This window comes from Adiantum capillus-veneris, chromosome 2, assembly GCF_014529385.1.
Source record: "Adiantum capillus-veneris isolate H3 chromosome 2, ASM1452938v2, whole genome shotgun sequence".
NCBI lineage: Eukaryota > Viridiplantae > Streptophyta > Polypodiopsida > Polypodiales > Pteridaceae > Adiantum > Adiantum capillus-veneris.
In genome coordinates, this window is record NC_140932.1 from 37656644 (window position 1) to 37679064 (window position 22421).

The 22421-nt window shown below is 46.7% G+C and overlaps 1 protein-coding gene across 2 annotated transcripts in view; it reads right to left on the reverse strand.

Moving 5' to 3' along the window:
- The window catches only part of LOC147462642 (Zn-dependent exopeptidases superfamily protein), a 126679-nt gene that overhangs the window by 5289 nt on the left and 98969 nt on the right, over window positions 1-22421 (reverse strand). For both annotated transcript variants that reach the window (XM_086484708.1, XM_086484716.1), the window contains 3 exons: window positions 11166-11742; window positions 10914-11070; window positions 8323-8432 (listed from right to left, as the gene is read on the reverse strand). In XM_086484708.1, coding sequence (XP_086340834.1) covers window positions 8323-8432; window positions 10914-11070; window positions 11166-11742 — 844 coding nt within the window. The remainder of the gene's footprint in view (window positions 1-8322; window positions 8433-10913; window positions 11071-11165; window positions 11743-22421) is intronic.

The window sequence follows — 22421 nt, forward strand, 5'->3', positions numbered from 1 at the left end:
CTTTGTACTTTTTGTACCCAGACTTGGTATTAGATTCACCACATGTAATCTTTTGGTCTCATAGGTCATTTTGGCCTTTTGAAGACGTTAATATTACATTTCATTGCATTTCATCTCATCTCATCTCATCTCTCTCTCTCTCTCTCTCTCTCTCTCTCTCTCTCTCTCTCTCTCTCTCTCTCTCTCTCTCTCTCCGCGCAATGGAAGAAGGAGAAAGAGGACTTGCACGCAGAGCTACAAGCACTTAACGAAGAGGTCTCAGCCCTCAAGCGAGAGCTTGCTAATAGAGCAAGCAAGCAGTGGACTAGAGGAAGGGGAACTCCAACCATCGGTGATCGAGGAAATCAAGGTCATCAAGGAGCAGGTACGGATGATCAAAGAGGAGGAGAAACAGAATGTGGTAAAGACGTCTTCGTGGATGGATGTGATCACGAAGACAAAGAAGAAGGCAGATGAGGCCGAGAAATGGATAGAAGTCGCTAAGAAAGGGAACAGGAAAGAAACCACATCTGTCCCCACTCCTACAATCATCAACATGACTTTAGAAGAAGAGCAACGAAGGAAAACTAGAGCTTTGCATATAAGAGTAACCGGCCTAAAAGACCGAGATGATGTGGAAGGGGAAGTCGAAGAACTTCTCCGCATGATGGGTAGTGAGGCTACTCATACAAAGGCAGAGGGTAGGGAAGAAGACACAAGGAAATGGGGAGACTTCAAAAGAGAGAGCTTTAATCATCCGTTTCCCATCCATGGAGGCAAAGGACTTCTTGAAGAGGCGTCCTACACTAAAGAAGACGGGCATATTCCTTGGAGATGACCTCACTCTCAGACAACTTGCGCATATGAGAGACGTAATGCCAAAGATTCAAGCGGAAAATGGATCTATGCGCCTTGATGTGGGTGCTTTTCAGGATAGTTTTACGGGAAGAGACATCGGCTTCTACTCTGAGACACATCAGGCCCCTGGGCACTCTATGCCTCACATTAGTGGATATAGATGGAAGACAGCCTGTAGACAGGAGACACGATCAAAGCACAGAGGGCAGAGCTCACGAGGAGTGGCAGTGTGATTCAGGGAGGAGTTGCAGCCATTGATACATATAGCCCGAAGGGATGAGCAAGCTAGGTACATGTGGGTGAGATTGAGAGCAGAGACAGGTAGATATCAGTACATTGCTATTTGCTACTCTCCCCCGAGAACGTCAGTTTATGCACCATCCAGAGAACAGTCCCCTTTTCTATTTTGGATGATGACATATAGGAGTTCTCTAGAGATGGTGGCATCATCATTCTAGGGGATTCCAATGCTAGGACTGCCCATCATCAGACAGTATTTTATGATACTTCACAGGAGATGCTGAGAGAGCTGGATGTTGCAGAGACGGGCCTATCCAGACTATCACAGGATGGGGAACACACTGAGTATGGACGACACTTGATAGACATGGGGACTGCACATGGATTGGCCATCTTGAATGGCCTACAGAGATTTCCCACTGCGGGGGGTTTTACATGCTTTCCACACAAATATGGAGCCAGCACAGTGGATTATGTCATGGCACATCCGAGCCTCATCTCTAGTATCCAGGATCTCACGGTTGGGTTTGGTGTGGCAGTGGATCATGCTCTTTTGTCGTTGACCATCTCTTTTCAGTTTAGTGTAGCACACAGGCCACGGGCAGTAGCCCCTACTCGCTACACCTTCACGCGGGAGACGGACTCTATATACATAGATGGGATCTACAAACGCCTGTGCACAGAGGAGCCAGGGCGACCTCTGGAGGAGCTTACTACTATACTGACACAGAAAATACATGATGCAATAGTAGAGGCATACCCACATACCCAGCTTGAGCAAAGACGCTGTTCAGGGAGCATGCCCCAGAACAGTTGGTATGATGAGGAATGCCGGGACACTAGAGCTAGACTTCACAGGCAGGTGCTTTTGGGGGACATCACTCACAGACAGTCAAATTGACTCCTGATGCCTAGTGCGGTGGAAGAAGAGGGCATTTTTGGCTCGCCTAGAGTAGGATCTATACCAGCTATTCTTGAGTCAGGACTCACGTGAGGCATGGCGGCTCTTTCATGAGCACTCCCCCCCCCCCCCGCCATCACGTCTATAGAGGCTTGGGGCTAGTACGCATCATCTCTATACACAATTCCTGAGCAGCCCCCCCTTCCCAAACCCCCCCCCCCCCCCCCTCCCCCCGCCCCCCCCGATCCATACCCACACACATGTGCTTATTTCACCGCTGAGATGGTGAGGAAGGCCATTGACAGAATGAGGAGTGGGAGAGCATATGATCATGATGGCTTAGTGGCTGAGCATTTCACGCATGCTAGAGATCTAGCAAAGCTTCTAGCAGTTATGTTTAACCGTGCCATGTGTGAGGGCTTGCCTGATACTTGGAGCCTATCTACTATTGTACCTATCTTCAAGTCGGGAGACCCTATGGAGCCTGGGAATTATCGCACTATCATGATTGGACACATTGGCACGGTTGTACGAATCTATTCTTGAGCAGCAATTGAGTAGATGGGCAGAGAGGGAGGGGATACGCGCAGCCGGGCAGGCAGGGTTCAGGAGGGTTTTTTCTACTCTTGACCATATCTTGACACTTAGAGCCATCATTGAGGAGAGCAGATCACATGGGAGACGGATCTATTGTAGCTTTGTGGATTTCCACAAAGCATTTGACACAATGCCCAGAGCTAGATTGATGCGCAAATTATAGTAGATGGGAGTACCCACAAAGCTCATTTGGGGGGTCATGGCATTATACAAGTCAGTAGTGGGGCATGTACGCACCTCAGAGGGGCTATCCACACCGATTCACTCAACTATTGGGGTGAAGCAAGGTTGCCCGCTCTCTCCTACTCTATTTGGTATGTATGTGGATGAGGTTTCTAACTACATTGAGAGAGATGGTGAAAGAGGTGCACAGCTGGCAGGGACATGGATTCCACTATTGTTATATGCTGATGATAGTGTTGATCTCTGACTCTCCCGAGGGGATGCAACGTCACTTGGATGCTTTGCATAGGTTTGCCCACGAAAGTGGTTTTGTCTGTCAACCTTTGTAAAACGAAGGTCATGGTATTTAATACCACCCCACAGTGGATCAGGAGGTCAGCGCCCACATTCACATACGGCCAGGAGACAGTGCAGTATACAGATGCTTACACTTACCTTGGAGTGGTTTTTAGTGGGCCAGCATTTTCATTGAGGAAGGCAGCAGAGATTAGATTGACCAGAGCCCATGTAGCATTGGGTAGATTGGAAAGGATGTGTTCATAGGTTCAGTTTCAGGAGAAGCTCTGGCTCTTTGACACTTTGGTGGCTTCTGCATTGCTTTATGGAGCAGAGATTTGGAGACCTTCATTGGATCATCACGGGAGGACAGGGCGCACTGATGGATGGAGGAACATGGAGAAGCCTCTGATCTCTGTGATCTTGCGGCTCATTAGAGTTAAGGCTTCAATACCACGTGCTATTGTCCGAACAGAGCTAGCTGCCCCCCCCCACTAGTGGTTGAGGAGCTCACCAGATCTTTCTCCTTCATACACCGCATGTGGAAATTCCCCAAAGACAGATATGCCCGCCTTGCACTTGAGTGCTCTCGACAGTTATCCATGCAGGGAGATACGACATGCTGGTATGGGGAGATGACATCATGGTTTCAAGCACATGGGTTTAGCATAGACAGATTGCCTCCTTTCCAGTACTCACTGGATGCACCCTCTCTGACTCTTACACAGTCCGAGATCACCAGGCTCATCTGCCAAGACCTGACTCAGCTAGACGCCAGGAGGACATGAATACAGCCAGCATAAGAGCTGGGCACGAAGATGGCTTTCTACAGAGAGCATCTTCTCTAGCTTACAGAGGACGGTTTTGTGACGAGGCCCAGATACATGGACACCCACTTGTCTCATGGGATACAATGTGCTATTGGCGAGATACGCACATCTTCACACCAGCTGCGGATCAAGACTGGGAGATACAGCGGAGTACCAACAGAGACCAGGACATGCCCCCTGTGTGACATCGAGCCTGAGACAGAGTTGCACTACAGAGACATCATGCCACTGCCCCGTCTACTACGAGATACGAGGCCGCTTCCATTGCTTGTTCAGAGAGGGCTTTGCACCACTCTCAAGAGTCATGCAGTATGAGGATCAGAGATGTCAGGGTTTGTTTTTGCTCGAGCTGCGCAGACACAGAGAGAGCTTGATGAGAGGAGAGGCTAGCCAGTCTAAGAGACAGATTACAGACTTCTTCAGAGCTGCGAAGGACACCCGGAGGAGCTACTACCACAGCAGAGCTTGTTGCCTCAAACCAGAGGTACACTGATCGACCGAGCTGGGGAGATCCAAACACCCACGACTACGGAGGACTACACAACATCGACAGAGGCTGCATCGGAGGATTCATATCACTTTAACCCGACATGCACGACGCCCGGTCAGACTACTGACCATGGAGGAGATTGATGAGATCCGCCAGCGACCGATGCTGGATCTCTTGTGATCTAGCTATCCCAGCTAGCTGCTTAGTTCAAACCTAGCAGTTTAGGATTCCATAGTACTTTATTTTGTCATTTTGTCATCTTGTTACTTTGACTTCGTATCAGATCCACCACATTGTAACTATCGGGTCTCATAGGTCACTTTGGCCTTTTGAATGTGGGTGAGTTGGGGCTTGACAGATGCTCAGATGAAAGAGAGCAAACGGAGTATGGGAGATACCTCATGGAAATGACGACTACACATGGATTACCCATACTTAATGGCTTACAGCGATTTCCTGGAGCAGCCGGTTTCACATGCTTTCCACATAGACATGGGGCCAGTACAGTGGATTATGTTATGACACAACCGAGCTTTATCCCCTGCATTCAGGATTTCACAGTGGGAGCCAGGCCAGTGGGCATAGCAGTAGATCATGCTCTCTTGACACTATCCGTTAAATTCCACTATACTACAACCAAGACATCGGGAGGCAGGTCACACACCCGCTATAGATTTTCTCCAGAGACTGATTTCGTTTATTCAGAGGAGATCCGGGACCGTCTATGGGAAGGCACAACTAGCACAAATGGTACAGGCTTCTCAGTGGAGGAGTGCACCACGCTACTGACTAAGACATTGCATGGGGCTGCATCAGTGGCATACCCACACACTCAACCGGGGAAGAGACGACATTCTGGGAGCATGCCCCAAAATAGTTGGTATGATGAAGAGTGCAGAGAGCTGAGAGACCAGCTTCAGAGGGATCTTCTTTTAGGAGTCATCACTTACAGACAGTCTCGGATTGCTCTCCGACGCCTTGTCCGATGGAAGAAGCGAGCTTACCTAGCCCAAATGGAGCGAGACTTGTATCAGATGTTCTTGAGTAGGGACTCAGGAGAGGCATGGCGTCTCTTCCACGAGCACTCCCCTCCCCCAGTGATTACTTCACCTGAGGTGTGGGGCCAATATGCGACATCATTATATACGATTCCTAGACAGGAACCCCTTCTAGACCCTACCAAGCCTTGCCCAGCTACGAGCACTTTCTTTACACCTGAGATGGTACAAAGGGCCATCGACAGAATGAAGACCGGGAAGGCATATGATCATGACGGTCTAGTATCGGAGCACTTTATACATGCCAGGGATATGCTGATGGAGGTTCTCGCAGTGTTGTTCAATCGTGCCATGTGTGAGGGATTACCTGAGACTTGGAGATTGTCTAATATTGTGCCCATCTTCAAGGCTGGTGACCCTACAGAGCCTGGGAACTACCGCACTATCATGGTTGGACACACATTGGCACGGTTGCATGCATCCATCCTGGAGCAACACTTGAGTAACTGGGCAGAGGGCGAGGGGGTACGAGCAAAGGGTCAAGCCGGCTTCAGGAGGGGTTTCTCCACTATTGATCATATTCTGACACTCAGGGCCATCATTGAGGAGGGCAGAGCACATGGGAGACGGATATATTGTAGCTTTGTGGACTTTCGTAAAGCATTTGACATGGTACCAAGAGCTCGATTGATGCGCAGACTACAGGAGATGGGGGTGCCCATAGAGGTGATTTGGGGGATTATGGCTTTGTACAGATAAGTGATGGGATGGGTACGCACTCTGGAAGGGGTATCTGATTTAGTTCACTCTACCATTGGAGTGAAACAGGGCTGCCCATTGTCTCCTACTCTATTTGGTATGTATGTTGATGAGGTGTCTGATTACATCGATAGAGAGGGTGACAGAGGTGCACAGCTGGCAGGGACGTGGATCCCATAGTTGCTATATGCTGATGATATTGTGCTGATATCTGACTCACCAGAAGGTATGCAACGACAGTTGGATGCACTACGCAATTTTGCAGAGGATAGTGGATTGTGTGTCAACCTAGGTAAAACCAAGGTTATGGTGTTTAACACCACACCGCAATGGGTCAGAAGATCAGTACCCACTTTCAAATATGGTCAGGAGATTGTGCAGTATACAAATGCATACACTTACCTGGGGGTAGTCTTTACTGGGCCGAGATTTTCCTTGAGAAGAGCAGCAGAGACTAGACTAACTAGAGCTGGTGCGGCCCTGGGAGGAATGGAGAGGATGTGTTCGCAGGTTCAGTTCCAAGAACCTAGGACAAAGTTATGGCTCTTTGATACTCTGGTTGCCTCTACTATGTTATATGGGGTGCGGGTTTGGGGGCCTTCTGTAGGCCAGGAGGGTTGGAGGCGTATGGAGAATCCCCTGGTATCCATGATCTCTCACCTGATTAGAGCCAAGGCTTCCGTACCACATGGTATCATTCGAGCGGAATTAGCTGCCCCCCCTATGGAGATTGCGGCGCTGACTAGATCAGTCTCCTTTGTACACAGTCTGTGGGATACTACCAGAGACAAATATGTCAGGGTGGCTCTAGAGTCCTCCAGACAATTAGCTCTTAACGGGGATATATCATGCTGTTATGCACAGATGGCATCATGGTTTCAGACACATGGTTTCACCATGGACAGGTTGCCTCCTTTTCAATACTCTCTACAGGCACCCTTGAGGTCTTTGACGCGGGTAGAGATTAATAGACTCATTCGTCAGGATCTGATCCAGCTAGACACGAGGAGGACATGGATAGAGCCGATACAAGAGTTGGGCACTAAGATGGCTTTTTATAGAGAGCATTTTCTCCACCTCACGGGGGATGGGTTTGTGATCAGACCTAGCTATATGGACAGGCATCTTTCTCATGGTGTGCGATGTGCCATTGGCCAGATACGAACGTCCACTCATCAGCTCGAGATTGAGACTGGCAAATTCAGAGGGACACCAGCAGATAGTAGGATATGCCGCTTATGCCATCTAGAGCCAGAAACAGAGGTACATTACATATGTCACTGCACAGTGTACTATGAGATACGAGGTCGTTTTCATTGTCTATTCAGAGAAGGTTTTGGGCCTCTATCTAGGGTCATGAGATACGAGGATCAGAGATGTCTTGGGCTTTATCTACTTGAGCTACACAGGCATAGAGAAACTTTACTGAGGAGAGCTAAAGAGAGACAACCCCAGAGACAAATCACAGATTTCTTTACACTAGCTATTGTACACCCAGAAGAACAGACAGAGGAGCAACCAACAGTGGAGAGGTCTACCCGCACTACTGGCATTCTCATTGACTGAGCATTGGAGCTAGGGAGATCTAGACGACCCCGATGGAGAAGAGGAGCTACACAGTTTCGAAGGAGACTACAACAAAGGATTCGAGCCATACTTTTTCGTCGTCCAGAGTGCAGATGAAGATGGATCTCTATGAAGATAGATCTCTACTTCCCTCCCAAATTGTCTACACATTGTATAGCTCTGTTCACACATCTCACGCCTTTCGCCTTTCACACCTATCCGCTTAGTTTAGGATTCCGCAGTATTTATATCTTGTTATCCCTAGTTGGATTTATTTTGTTAATCTGACTTGGTATCAGATACACCGCATTGTAACTTCCTGGTCTCTTTGGTCACTTTGGCCTTTTGAAGACGTTAATATAACATTTCATTTCTCTCTCTCTCTCTCTCTCTCTCTCTCTCTCTCTCTCTCTCTCTCTCTCTCTCTCTCTCTCTCTCTCTGTGTGTGTGTGTGTGTGTGTGTGTGTGTGTGTGTGTGTGTGTGTATGTAGATATGTATATATATATATATATATATATATATATATATATCTATATATATATATATATATATGTACATATCTACATACATGCATACATATACATTGGGAGAGTCCTTATCCGAAAAAAATGCAAACAGTACAGCCAAGCTTTAAGTAGACTCACCTGCCCGATGTGCAAATGGAAAAAGAAACATCAAAGACAGGCAAACAATGATTGCTGTCAGAATAGCCACTGTTGAATTTCCAAGCCAATCAGGATTCATCCCAGGATTCCTGTGCAGCATGTAACAAAGGATATGCTTAACCTGAGGATCTACCAAACCAGAACAAAATGTATTGTGCATGCTGGCAGTCCTATGCATCACATAAATTCCTTAATGAGTTGTACAACATGCCATTTTCTTTATTTCCCTCTCCCTACAGTTTGCAGCAGGGACAGCAAGGTAGCCCATGAATGCCATGCAATTTTCTTTATTTCCCTCTCCCTACAGCTTGTAGCAGGGACAGCAAGGTAGCCCATGAATGCCACTTGCTGCATAGTTTGATGAGACTTTAATGGTTTATGGATGATACGCTTGCAAACATTTTGGGATTGGTTACCGATAGTTTCATTTTTCATGCAATGCCCTAGATTCACACCTTTTCATGTTTATATTTAAAATGTGCACATTAACCTGGTCAGTGGTAACCCCCAGGCTCTGCTGACTTGTTGAAATTACAAATGAAGTTTTTAACCGACCATTGGGAGGCTGAGCTGAAATTCACAGGTAAAGGAGCGTTTTAGGCCTCCCTTTTTCAGCAATGCTGAGAGCAATCCTCCTGTTGTTATGGGAGACATGAAAGTGCATTTGTAGGTTTTGTTCACAAAGGATCAGTTATATCAGGCCTTTTGTGCTCTTGAAGACCTACTTAGTACCTCGTTTGGAGTCTATGTCACATGCAAATTGACTTAGGGCGAAAGTCAGAGAGCCATATTTGAGAGGCTAGGAAAGGTAGGTAATCTTAGTCTGGCACCTTTAGGAGCTTGTTTGTTGCAGGACCTGTATGTCCAGACAAATTCAATGATTAGTTACCGAATATGCACGGCCCTCGTGCAGAGACTTATAGTGAAGGCATATGTGGCGCTCATATATCCAATGTCATGCCCATTTGGAGTAGGGAATCATGAGATTTGCACTAATTTTCACCAAAAAACAATCATTTGTAGGTGCTTAAAAAGGATGGCCAAAAATAACCTATAAGCCCTATGAAGCAGAACACTAAGGCAGCCTATAAGACAGCATGCTAAAGTTGTTTTAGGTACTGTTTAGGACACAGTTTCAACTCCCATACCTCTCTTCCCCTACCCACCTCCTTTTCCCCTTCCTCCCTCACGCATTACCTCTTATACTTACACCTGCATACGCACCACACACACATTCACTTAAGCCTACATGCATATACACATACCCATGTTCATATCACTCGCATGCGCACCACACACACATTCAGTTACGCCTACATGCACATGCACATGCATATACACATACCCATGTTCATATCACTCGCATTCTCACATGTATGCATACGCTCCCAGTAGCACGAGCATCAAAAATGGAGGACTCGGGTCTTACGCCTCGGGACGCTGATGCAGCCTGTCTCATCCCGCTCCAGCTAAGACTAACATTTGACTTACTTTGTAGCCGGAGGAGGAAGTGAGCTTCGCCGTAGAGGTCGAACATCTCCAGGAAACCTCAATTATTTGCAGGATTCTAGACCCACCCCAGAAGAGGGGAGGTTTGGGATTTGGTGCGGGCTTGCCTATTGATATAGGTTGGCAAGATCATCGATATACAGATCTCTGGCGAATAATACTATTAGATGGAGTTGAGGAGCCACATATGGTGGCCAAGGTGCCTCCGATAAGCACCGTGACATTGGCTCCATGGTTTTGACCTTGCAATTGATGCAACTGCCGAGGAGGCACAGTACCCACTTTCGGTAAGCTTCACAGCTCTGCACCGAAAGAACGTCTCCATGCTGCCTCTGATGGGGGATTGGTCAAGCAGCGAGTTGAATCCTTGGGGCTACTAATCAGCGCTTTATGCCCCGTCAAATGGGACATCTGGCAAAGGTCTCATTGGAGACCCCATACTCAGCTTAGAACTGGCAGATACAACTGCAAGTAGCGGCAGCTTCGGTAGATCCTCAATCATCGGTCTCAGTTGCAGGAGATGAGCAGGGTTCGCAGGAGGCTGTTACCTATCGATGCCGCCAGGGTCAGCACCCTAGGTCTCGAAGAGGCTGGCAGTGATCTGAGAAGAGGGTTACTACTACAAACCATTGCAACCCCTTGGATCGTCCTGAGCAAACTATGCATGAAGAGCTACCCTCAGCTGTCCAGGAAGCAGCTCTGCCACCATGCCCCAGCCTGGAATTAGCTCCACCTCCATCTTCACCTCCAGCAACCGCTTCCACCAATTCCAGCTCCTCTTGTTCCTCTACTTCCACCTGCAGTGGTACTCTGATGTTCTAAACAAACTGAAGTCTCTAGCTAGCAGGTCTTGAGTTCATGACTCATCCGATCTATCGTTCCAGTCTCTTGGGATTGTTCCTGCGAGATTAAAACTTCTCCTCTACTAACTATGCTCTTTTAGAAACATTCATATCTAGTGTAGTTAGGCACAGGTATGAGTTATCATAATGGTTTCACATGTTCGTTCTGTACATTTTCAAAATATAATCAGAAACCAAACAAAATGTTCTCTTATATACCTGTCAAATCGCACCAAGCCGCCTACTATGAAATTGAAAAAGCTAACAGCGCTACCAGCACAAGCAATTAACGGTACTGGCAAGGCTGCCAATAAAGTCAAGGTCCTCAATTCCTGCGGAGCTCTTTGTGGTGAGAAGGTTGCATCTATCAAGCCATCTGCCCAAAGCCAGCTTTTGAGATAAGAAACCAGCTTTTTTGGAATGAGTAGGGACATTCATGAAAACATTTCTGCTTGTCAATACAGAACTTACATGCTAGAGCCGGAGAGACAACCCAGAGCATTGCAATATAGGATGCTCCAACTTCAAACCAAGTGCCTAACGCTAAAAGCACAATCCACTGCAGAAAAGCTGTTTTAAACAACCACCTTTCTGTGTCCCAGGCTGCCAATCTCATGTCTCTTTCAATTGATGCTTGTTGCAAGTCTGTGAGCCTCAAGTCAGTTTTCTTGAATTCCTGCTGCAAACTCTCTGTTCTCAACTTTCGAGCCTCAAATAGGTACGACTTTAAAATTTTGAATCCCAGATGGTGTCCAACAAGAGCTCCAAACAAGGCTGGCATACCAAACAAGATGACAGCCAGCCATGGGTGTGCTAGGTAAGGTATTGTGGAACTGCTTATGTAAGCCAAGCCCACACTTGTTAAAAATGAAAGACTCAACGAAAAGAACCAAGAGAACACAAGGCACTGAGCGGAAAGAACCAGAGCCTTTACTGCAGTCCATCCTCCTTGGCTAAGCGACATAAACAGAAGAAGCAGGGATTGAGCAATAATAGACACGTACAATTGTTTGGCAAAAGTTTTAGAATATCTGACAATAAACATTCCCTGCAGCAAAATGTTTATTAGAGCTCTCTCTCTCTCTCTCTCTCTCTCTCTCTCTCTCTCTCTCTCTCTCTCTCTCTACAGTGCACCTACTTTTACATATGGCCAGGAGATGGAGTATACAGATGCATACACCTATCTTGGGGTAGTCTTTGATGGACCAGCATTTTCATTGAGGAGAGCAGCAGAGACTAGATTGACGAGACCTTATGCAACCTTGGGAGGTTTGGAGAAGATGTGTTCGCAGGTTCAGTTTCAGGAACCTCGAACAAAGCTTGTTAGGAATAAAGGCCTAAGTGCCTTGTACTTATAACTTATAAGTTAAAAAGACTTATAAGTGAGGGGGCCCAAGTGTGAATGGCCCCCTAGTCACTTACTCATATACTCAAATGTGAAGCCCAAAAGAAGACTAGCGTGGTTTTTCCCAAAAATTCAACGAGCTCTCTCTCTCTCTCACGTTTTCTCTGCGTGTGCTCTTTCTGCGCCAATCTCCTCTTCTCCTTCACTCTCATTGCATAGGACAGCAAGTGGGCTCTCTCTCTCATGCTCCCCCACACATGGTATCAGAGCTTTAGGGTTTCCAAGAGAGCCATCTGCGCAACACAGATCAGAATTCTGTTTTTGCTCGCTGCGGGAAGGATATTCAACCGTTTTCGATCAACTCTGTCGCGAAGGGATCCTCTCACCGTGTAGAATCGACCTCCGGTGACAGTTTCCCCAAAATTAGGGTTTCAAAAACTGGCGAACAGCAGCCTATTTCTGCTGAAATTGACCAATTTCGGGGTCAATTTGATGCAATTTCATTAGGGCAAGTCTCACAGGTCAATCTTACAGGTGTTTCCACCAACGAGGTTCTGAAAATTCAACAAAATAGGTGTTTACAGGTCTGATTTTTGCCCTAAAACAGGGAATTTCAGCAAGCAAATGATGTATACACTTTGTGGAAACCTTTGGTAAGGGTTTGGCAGTGAATATACGCTGTTTTGGGGTGATTTCGCGTGAAATTTGCTCGCTGTTTTTCTGTAACAGCAAACTGTTTTTTGCCCGATTGCGCACATTTGGACGTGTTTAGGTCGGCAAAACAGGGTTTCAGTGTTTGCAATCACTCAGAATGGCTTCTAGTAGTGAAAGTGGCAATTTGTTGCACATTCGCAAGCTTGAAGGTGCCCATAACTTTGCTATATGGAAGAAGCAATGTTATAATGTGATGTTGCAGAAGAAACAGACGAAACCTATTAAGTTACAGGGTGTGAAACCGGTTGATATGGAGGTTGAAGAATGGGAAGAAGTGGACGAGTTGGCTCGTTCCACGATCATGCTTTCGGTGTCTGACAATTTACTCTTCAATGTAGAGAATGAGCAGACGGCATGGGGCATGTGGAAGCGTTTAGACGAGTTGTATGCACAGCAGAGTGCTGCCAGTAAAGTGTATTGGCTTAAGAAGCTTATGGATCTCCGCATGAAGGAGGGCACGCACATGTCAGTGCACCTCAATGAATTCAATTCTATTTTCAGCCAACTGACAGAGCTGAAATTCACGATTGATGAGGAGTTCAAAGCTACTTTTATGCTATGCACATTGCCCGAGAGTTGGGATGTATTCCGGACAGCTCTTAGTAACTCAAGTGCGTCACTTAAGTATGCAGATATAGAGAGTTCTCTCTTGATGGAAGAGATGAACAGGAAGAACACCACAGGTGGGTCTTCTAATGCATTGCACTTGAGAGGCAGGTCTCAACAGAGGGAGAAATCTGACAGTAAGGACAGGGCACGCAGCAAATCTCGTAGGAAAGATGTTGTGTGTCATCATTGTGGAAAGAAAGGGCATTATAAACGGGAATGCTATGAGTGGAAAAAAGAGAAGAACAAGGGTGCTGAAACTGATGCAAAGGACAAGGGAAATACCAAGAAGAGCACTGTGTTGATTGAGGAAATCAATGTTGCTAGTAGTTGTGACAGTGATAGCAGCACTGATGTACTCAATGCCTCTTCTGTGGATGCACATACCCTTGCTATGGGTTCTAATGTGGACATGCATACTTGGATTCTTGATTCAAGTGCCTCCTTTCATGTAACACCTCATAGGGATTGGTTTACACAATACTCAGGTGAGGTGCAGGGCACTGTTTATTTGGGAGACAACTATGCATGTGACATTGCAGGTATTGGCAGTGTCCAGTTTTCCTTTGCTGATGGTATGACTTTTGTTTTGCACAAAGTGCGCCATGTGCCACAACTCAAGAAGAGTTTGATTAGTACAGGGCAGCTAGATGATGCAGGCTATCACACCACTTTTGGTGATAGCAAGTGGAAAATTTGTAAAGGGTCCTGGATTGTAGCCAAGGGTTGTAAATCGGACACTTTGTATCCTTTGCATGTATCTAGTGTGCGTGACCATGTTGTCGCCGTAACCGAGCAGCCAAGTGTTTCTTTGTGGCATGGCCGGTTGGGACACATGAGTAAAAGAGGAATGGAAACTCTGTCTCGCTGTGGTTATTTGCCGTGTTTGAGGTATGCTGATTTTTCTCATTGTGAGCACTGTATTTATGGTAAGCACAGTCAAACACCGCACAAAAGGTCTCTTTCTTTGAAGTCTGACAGGTTAGACTTAGTGCATTCCGATGTATGTGAAATGCCACACTTGTCCTTAAGGGGAAAGAAATATTTTGTCTCGTTTATCGATGATGCTACACGTAAGGTGTGGGTGTATCCAATACGTGCTAAAAGCGATGTTTTGGATACTTTCAAGAAGTTTCTTGCGTTTGTTGAGAATCAAACTGACAAGAAGCTTAGGTCTTTGCGCTCAGACAATGGGGGGGAGTATGTATCAAAAGCATTTATTGACTTTTGTGCTACTAAAGGTATTAAAAGAGAGCTCACGGCTCCTTTTAATCCCTCTCAGAATGGAGTTGCAGAGAGGTTGAACCGGACTATCCAAGAGAAAGTTCGGAGTATGCTGTCACATGCTGCATTACCTCATGGTTTTTGGGCAGAAGCTGTGCAAACACCTATTCACTTGATTAATCGCTCACCTAGCAAGGCTTTGGGTGGAAAGGTGCCTGAGGAGGTGTGGTCTGGCAAGCCACCCTCATATGCACATTTAAGAGTGTTTGGTTGTGAGGCCTATGTTCACATCCGGAGTGAACTGCGCACCAAACTAGAACCAAAGTCTCATAAATGCATTTTCCTAGGATATGGTGAGGATGGTGAAATGGGGTATAGATTATGGGATCCCGCATTACGGAAAATCATACGTAGCAATGATGTGATCTTCAATGAGAATTGCATGCACAAACAGCCCACAAAGGTCGAGGAAGTGCGCCGGGTTGTTTTTCGTGAAGATGTTACATATGGACAGCCAAGAAGGCCCAATGTTCAGCAGCCTTTACATGCTGAAAATGGTGCTGAAAATCAGCCATTAGCTGCTGAAAATCAGCCCCAACAAGTTGCCATTGATGCACCACAGGTAGAGGAACAGGTTGATGCTCCTAGACCGCCCGTTGTTGCGATGCAACCGACTGAACAGCCTGCTGTTTTTGATGGTTTACAGGCTGAAAATCCACCTGTTATGGATCATTGGGTGCGTAGGTCTACTCGGGTGACAAGGCCCCCCGATAGATATGAACCGTCTTTGGACTATGTCATGCTTACTGATTGTGGTGAGCCGTCTTGCTATAAAGAGGCTATGCAACGTGAAGACAGTAAGAAATGGTTCAAAGCAATGGTTTCGGAAATGCAGTCTTTGGAGAAAAACCATACATGGGACTTGGTTGATTTGCCTAAAGGGCATAAGGCTCTGCCATGTAAATGGGTTTACAAGACCAAGGTCACATCTGATGCTTCTTCTAAGTACAAAGCACGTTTGGTTGCTAAAGGGTACAAGCAAAAGCATGGTGTGGATTTTGATGAGATTTTTTCTCCTGTTGTAAAGCTTGCCACATTACGTCTTGTTTTAGGCCTGGTTGCTTCTGAAGATATGGAGTTAAAGCAAATGGATGTCAAAACAGCGTTTTTGCATGGCGATTTGCTTGAGATGATCTATATGATGCAGCCAGAAGGTTTTGTGTCAAAGGGGCAAGAGAAGAAAGTATGTTGACTCTTGAAGAGCTTATATGGTTTGAAACAGTCTCCCCGTGCATGGTATCACAAGTTTGATACATTCATGAGGTCTCAAGGATACAAAAGAAGTAATTCTGATCACTGTTTGTATATCAAAACGGCAAGTGATGGATCTCTTCTATTGCTGATTTTGTATGTTGATGACATGCTTATTGCGGGTAACAATGTCACGGAGTTGGATGCACTACAGCAAAGCTTAAAGAATCGCTTTGACATGAAGGATCTTGGTAATGCTAATCATATTTTGGGCATGCGTATCTCTCGAGATAGACTCAACAGGCGTCTGTATCTATCTCAACGAGATTATGTTAATAAGGTGCTACATCGTTTTCATATGGATGGGGGAAAGGCACTTGGTACTCCGCTGCCTCCATATATAAAACTGACTGTACATGACTGCCCAAACACAGATGATATGCGGGCTGAAATGGCCAAGATTCCTTCTGCATCAGCCGTTGGCAGTTTGATGTATGCTATGGTTGCTACACGTCCGGACATTGCATTTGCGGTGGGAGTAGTAAGCAGGTACATGAGCAATCCTGGCAAAAAGCATTGGGAAGCAGTGAAGTGTATCTTGAGATACTTGAAAGGCACTAAAGACTTGTGCATTTGTTTTGGGAAGAGTGAGACATCTGTGCATGGCTTTACAGATGCAGATTTTGCTGGACATCCAGATTGCAGGAAGTCTACCTCTGGATATGTGTTTACATTCACAGGAGGTGCAGTTTCTTGGATTTCTAGACTGCAAAAATGTGTTGCTTTGTCTACCACTGAGGCTGAGTATGTGGCTGCCACTGAGGCATGCAAAGAAGCTTTGTGGCTCATGCGTTTGGTAGAAGAGCTTGGCATTAAGTCACCGGTTCCTGTGCTACACTGTGATAGTCAGAGTGCTATTATGCTTGCAAGGGATCCTGTTTTTCATGCCAAGACAAAGCACATAGAGGTGAAGTATCATTTTATCAGGAGTGTGCTTGATGACAAGAGCATTACACTTGTCAAGGTGCACACAGATGACAATCCTGCAGATCTTTTGACCAAGAGTCTTCCAGCAGAGCGGTTTGCATATTGCCGTCAGATGATGGGTGTTGGATGAGTAAGTGCATGATCAGCTGTTTATCATAGTTAGCTGATTCTTTGATCTCCCAAGGTACATTGCCTTTAGGTGGGAGGTTGTTAGGGAATAAAGGCCTAAGTGCCTTGTACTTATAACTTATAAGTTAAAAAGACTTATAAGTGAGGGGGCCCAAGTGTGAATGGCCCCCTAGTCACTTACTCATATACTCAAATGTGAAGCCCAAAAGAAGACTAGCGTGGTTTTTCCCAAAAATTCAACGAGCTCTCTCTCTCTCACGTTTTCTCTGCGTGTGCTCTTTCTGCGCCAATCTCCTCTTCTCCTTCACTCTCATTGCATAGGACAGCAAGTGGGCTCTCTCTCTCATGCTCCCCCACAAAGCTTAGGCTTTTTGACACTCTAGTGGCTTCAACTATGCTCTATGGGGTTCAGATTTGGGGGCCCAGTCGACTACCAGGGCAGGTCTGGTAGCACTGATGGATGGAGATGTATGGAGAGGTCTGACTTTGTATCAGATCCACCACATTGTAACTTTCTGGTCTCATAGGTCCCTTTGGCCTTCTGAACACGTTAATATAACATTTCATTTCATCTCTCTCTCTCTCTCTCTCTCTCTCTCTCTCTCTCTCTCTCTCTCTCTCTCTCTCTCTCTCTCTCTCTCTCTCTCTCTCTCTCTCTCTCTCTCTCTCTCTCTCTCTCTCTCTCTCTCTCTCTCTCTCTCTCTCTCTCTCTCTCTCTCTCTCTCTCTCTCTCTCATTCTCTAGGCCTCACCGTAATGGATCCACGTAATGGATCCACTTGAAGAAGACCTTGGTTCTTTGGGCCTCACCGTAAGGGATCCACTTGAAGAAGACCCTGCACAGGACACGGAAGCCGCCAATGTCTCACCTGTTTGCAAGCCACGAGCAAAGGCAACCTTCGTGCTCACGAATAAGCGGATGGTGCAGATGGAGAGGGAAATGAAGGAGTGGAAAACAGAGATGGAAGGATGGTGGAAGGAGAAGGCCAACCTACTTCAGATGGTCTTCAATGAGGGCGCACAGTGGAAGAAGGAGAAAGAGAGCCTTAACGCAGAAATACGGACACTCAAAGAAGAAGTCTCAACCCTCAAACAGGAGAACCCAAACGCCGAGATACGGGTACTCAAAAAAGAAGTCTCAGCCCTTAAACAGGAGCATGCTGATAGAGTAAGCAATGGACTAGAGGAAGGCAAATTTCAACCCTCGGTAATAGATGAAATCAAGGAAATTAAGGAACACGTAAGGATGATCACAGAGGAAGAGAAACTGAGTGTGGCAAAGACATCTTCATGGGTGGAGATGATAACAAGGACACAGAAAAAGGCGGACGAGGCTGAAAAATGGATTGAGGTCGCCAAGAAAGGGAAAGGTCAAGAAACTCCTTGTACACCGACGCTTATCAACATGACTCTCGCAGAGGAACAAAGAAGGCGGATGCGAGCACTGCATGTGAGAGTGACCGGTCTCAAAGACATAAACAATGTGGAGAAATAGGTCACAAGCCTTACATCCATGATGGGGATGGAAAAGCCTCTGCACACAAAGGCATGGAGGGTAGGTAAGAAAAGTGATGGCACGGGTGAGTCTTTAAAGGGGAGAGCTCTCATACTACGCTTTCCCTCGTTTGAAGAGAAGAAGGAATTCTTGAGGAAGAGGCCTACTCTCAAAAAGACAGGAATTTTCCTCCGTGATGACCTGACTCTCTCACAGCTCGCACATATGAGAGGGGTAATGCCAGAGATTACAGTGGCAAGGGAGAAGGGAAAGATAGCCTTCTTCAAAGATGGACGGGCGTCGGGTGATGATTTTAGAGCGGCGTACTGCATGATGGTGCGAGACCTATAGGACCACACTGAAGATGGCTACCTGGAACTGTAATGGGTCTATGAGGTTGGACGTGGGCGCATTTGAGGAGAGTTTTAAAGACAAGGATATTGTGTTCTTCTCAGAGACTCATCAGGCCCCTGGACAGGTAATGCCACATGTGGTGGGATATAGATGGGAAACAGCTCACAGGACAAATGCGAGATCTGAGCACGGGAGTGGAGGTTCAGGAGGAGTAGCAGTGCTATTCAGGGAGGAACTACAACCATTACTGCATATTGTACGAAGAGATGATCATGCTAGATATATGTGGGTGAGACTGAGACCTGACACAGGTCGATTCCTATATATTGCCATATGTTACTTTCCTCCTAGTACATCAATGTATGCCGCATCCAGAGGGCAGGCGCCTTTCTCTATCCTAGATGATGACATTTGGGAGTTTTCTAGGGATGGTGATATCATTCTCCTAGGGGACTTCAATGCCCGAACGGGGAACTCGCAGACAGTCTTCTACGACACTTCAGATGCGATGCTTAGAGAGATGAATGTGGGTGAATTGGGGCTTGACAGATGCTCAGATGACAGAGAGCAAACGGAGTATGGGAGATACCTCATGGAAATAACGACTACACATGGATTAGCCATACTTAATGGCTTACAACGATTTCCTGGAGCAGCCGGTTTCACATGCTTTCCACATAAACATGGGGCCAGTACAGTGGATTATGTTAAGACACAACCGAGCTTTATCCCCTGCATTCAGGATTTCACAGTGGGAGCCAGGCCAGTGGGCATAGCAGTAGACCATGCTCTCTTGACACTATCCGTTAAATTTCAGTATAGTACAACCCACACATCAGGAGGGAGACTGATTTCGTTTATTCAGAGGAGATCTCGCACCGTCTATTGCAAGGCACAGCTGGCACAAATGGTACAGGCCTCTCAGTGGAAGAGTGCACCACGCTACTGACTGAGACATTGCATGGGGCTGCATCACTGGCATACCCACACACTCAGTCGGGCAAGAGACAACATTCTGGGAGCATGCCCCAGAATAGTTGGTATGATGAAGAATGCAGAGAGATGAGAGACCAGCTTCAGAGGGATCTTCTTTTAGGAGTCATCACTTACAGACAGTCTCGGATTGCTTTCCGACGCCCTGTGCGACGGAAGAAGCGAGCTTACCTAGCCCAAATGGAGCGAGACTTGTTTCAGTCTTCAGATGTTCTTGAGTAGGGACTCAGGAGAGGCATGGCGTCTCTTCCACGAGCACTCCCCTCCCCCAGTGATTACTTCACCTGAGGTGTGGGGCCAATATGCGACATCATTATATACGGTTCTTGGACAAGAACCCCTTCCAGACCCTACCAAGCGTTGCCCAGCTACGAGCACTTTCTTTACACCTGAGATGGTACAAAGGGCCATCGACAGAATGAAGACCGGGAAGGCATATGATCATGACGGTCTAGTATCGGAGCACTTTATACATGCCAGGGATATGCTGATGGAGGTTCTCGCAGTGTTGTTCAATCGTGCCATGTGTGAGGGATTACCTGAGACTTGGAGATTGTCTAATATTGTGCCCATCTTCAAGGCTGGTGACCCTACAGAGCCTGGGAACTACCGCACTATCATGGTTGGACACACATTGGCACGGTTGCATGCATCCATCCTGGAGCAACACTTGAGTAACTGGGCAGAGGGCGAGGGGGTACGAGCAAAGGGTCAAGCCGGCTTCAGGAGGGGTTTCTCCACTATTGATCATATTCTGACACTCAGGGCCATCATTGAGGAGGGCAGAGCACATGGGAGACGGATATATTGTAGCTTTGTGGACTTTCGTAAAGCATTTGACATGGTACCAAGAGCTCGATTGATGCGCAGACTACAGGAGATGGGGGTGCCCATAGAGGTGATTTGGGGGATTATGGCTTTGTACAGATAAGTGATGGGATGGGTACGCACTCTGGAAGGGGTATCTGATTTAGTTCACTCTACCATTGGAGTGAAACAGGGCTGCCCATTGTCTCCTACTCTATTTGGTATGTATGTTGATGAGGTGTCTGATTACATCGATAGAGAGGGTGACAGAGGTGCACAGCTGGCAGGGACGTGGATCCCATAGTTGCTATATGCTGATGATATTGTGCTGATATCTGACTCACCAGAAGGTATGCAACGACAGTTGGATGCACTACGCAATTTTGCAGAGGATAGTGGATTGTGTGTCAACCTAGGTAAAACCAAGGTTATGGTGTTTAACACCACACCGCAATGGGTCAGAAGATCAGTACCCACTTTCAAATATGGTCAGGAGATTGTGCAGTATACAAATGCATACACTTACCTGGGGGTAGTCTTTACTGGGCCGAGATTTTCCTTGAGAAGAGCAGCAGAGACTAGACTAACTAGAGCTGGTGCGGCCCTGGGAGGAATGGAGAGGATGTGTTCGCAGGTTCAGTTCCAAGAACCTAGGACAAAGTTATGGCTCTTTGATACTCTGGTTGCCTCTACTATGTTATATGGGGTGCGGGTTTGGGGGCCTTCTGTAGGCCAAGAGGGTTGGAGGCGTATGGAGAATCCCCTGGTATCCATGATCTCTCACCTGATTAGAGCCAAGGCTTCCGTACCACATGGTATCATTCGAGCAGTATTAGCTGCCCCCCCTATGGAGATTGAGGCGCTGACTAGATCAGTCTCATTTGTACACAGTCTATGGGATACTACCAGAGACAGATATGCGAGGGTGGCTCTAGAGTCCTCCAGACAATTAGCTCTAAACGGGGATGGATCATGCTGGTATGCTCAGATGACATCATGGTTTGAGACACATGGTTTCACCATGGACAGGTTGCCTCCTTTTCAATACTCTCTTTAGGCACCCTTGAGGTCTCTGACACAGGTAGAGATTAATAGACTCATCCGTCAAGATTTGACCCAGTTGGACACGAGGAGGACATGGATAGAGCCGTTACAAGAGTTGGGCACAAAGATGGCTTTCTATAGAGAGCATCTTCTCCACCTCACCGGGGATGGGGTTTGTAATTCGACCTAGCTATATGGACACACATCTTTCGCATGGTTTGCGTTGTGCCATTGGCCAGATACGCACGTCCTCACATCAGCTCGAGATTGAGACTGGCAGATTCAGAGGGACACCAGCAAATAACAGAATATGCCGCTTATGCCATCTAGAGCCAGAGACAGAAGTACGTTACATATGTCATTGCACAGTGTACTATGAGATACAACGCCGTTTTCAGTGTCTATTCAGAGAAGGTTTTGGACCTCTATCTAGGGTCATGAGTTATGAGGATCAAAGATGTCTTCGGCTTTATCTACTTGAGTTGCACAAGCATAGAGAAACCTTACTGAGGAGAGGTGAAGAGAGACATCCCCAGAGACGGATCAAAGATTTCTTTACACTAGATACTGTACACCCAGAAGAACAGACAGAGGAGCGACCAGCGACGGTGGAGAGGTCTACCCGCACTACTGGCATTCTCATAGACCGAGCATTGGAGCTAGGGAGATCTAGACGACCCCGAGGGAGGAGAGGAGCTACACAATTTCGAAGGAGGCTATGGCAAAAGATTCAAGCCATACTCTTTCGTCGTTCAGAGTGCAGATGAAGATGGATCTCT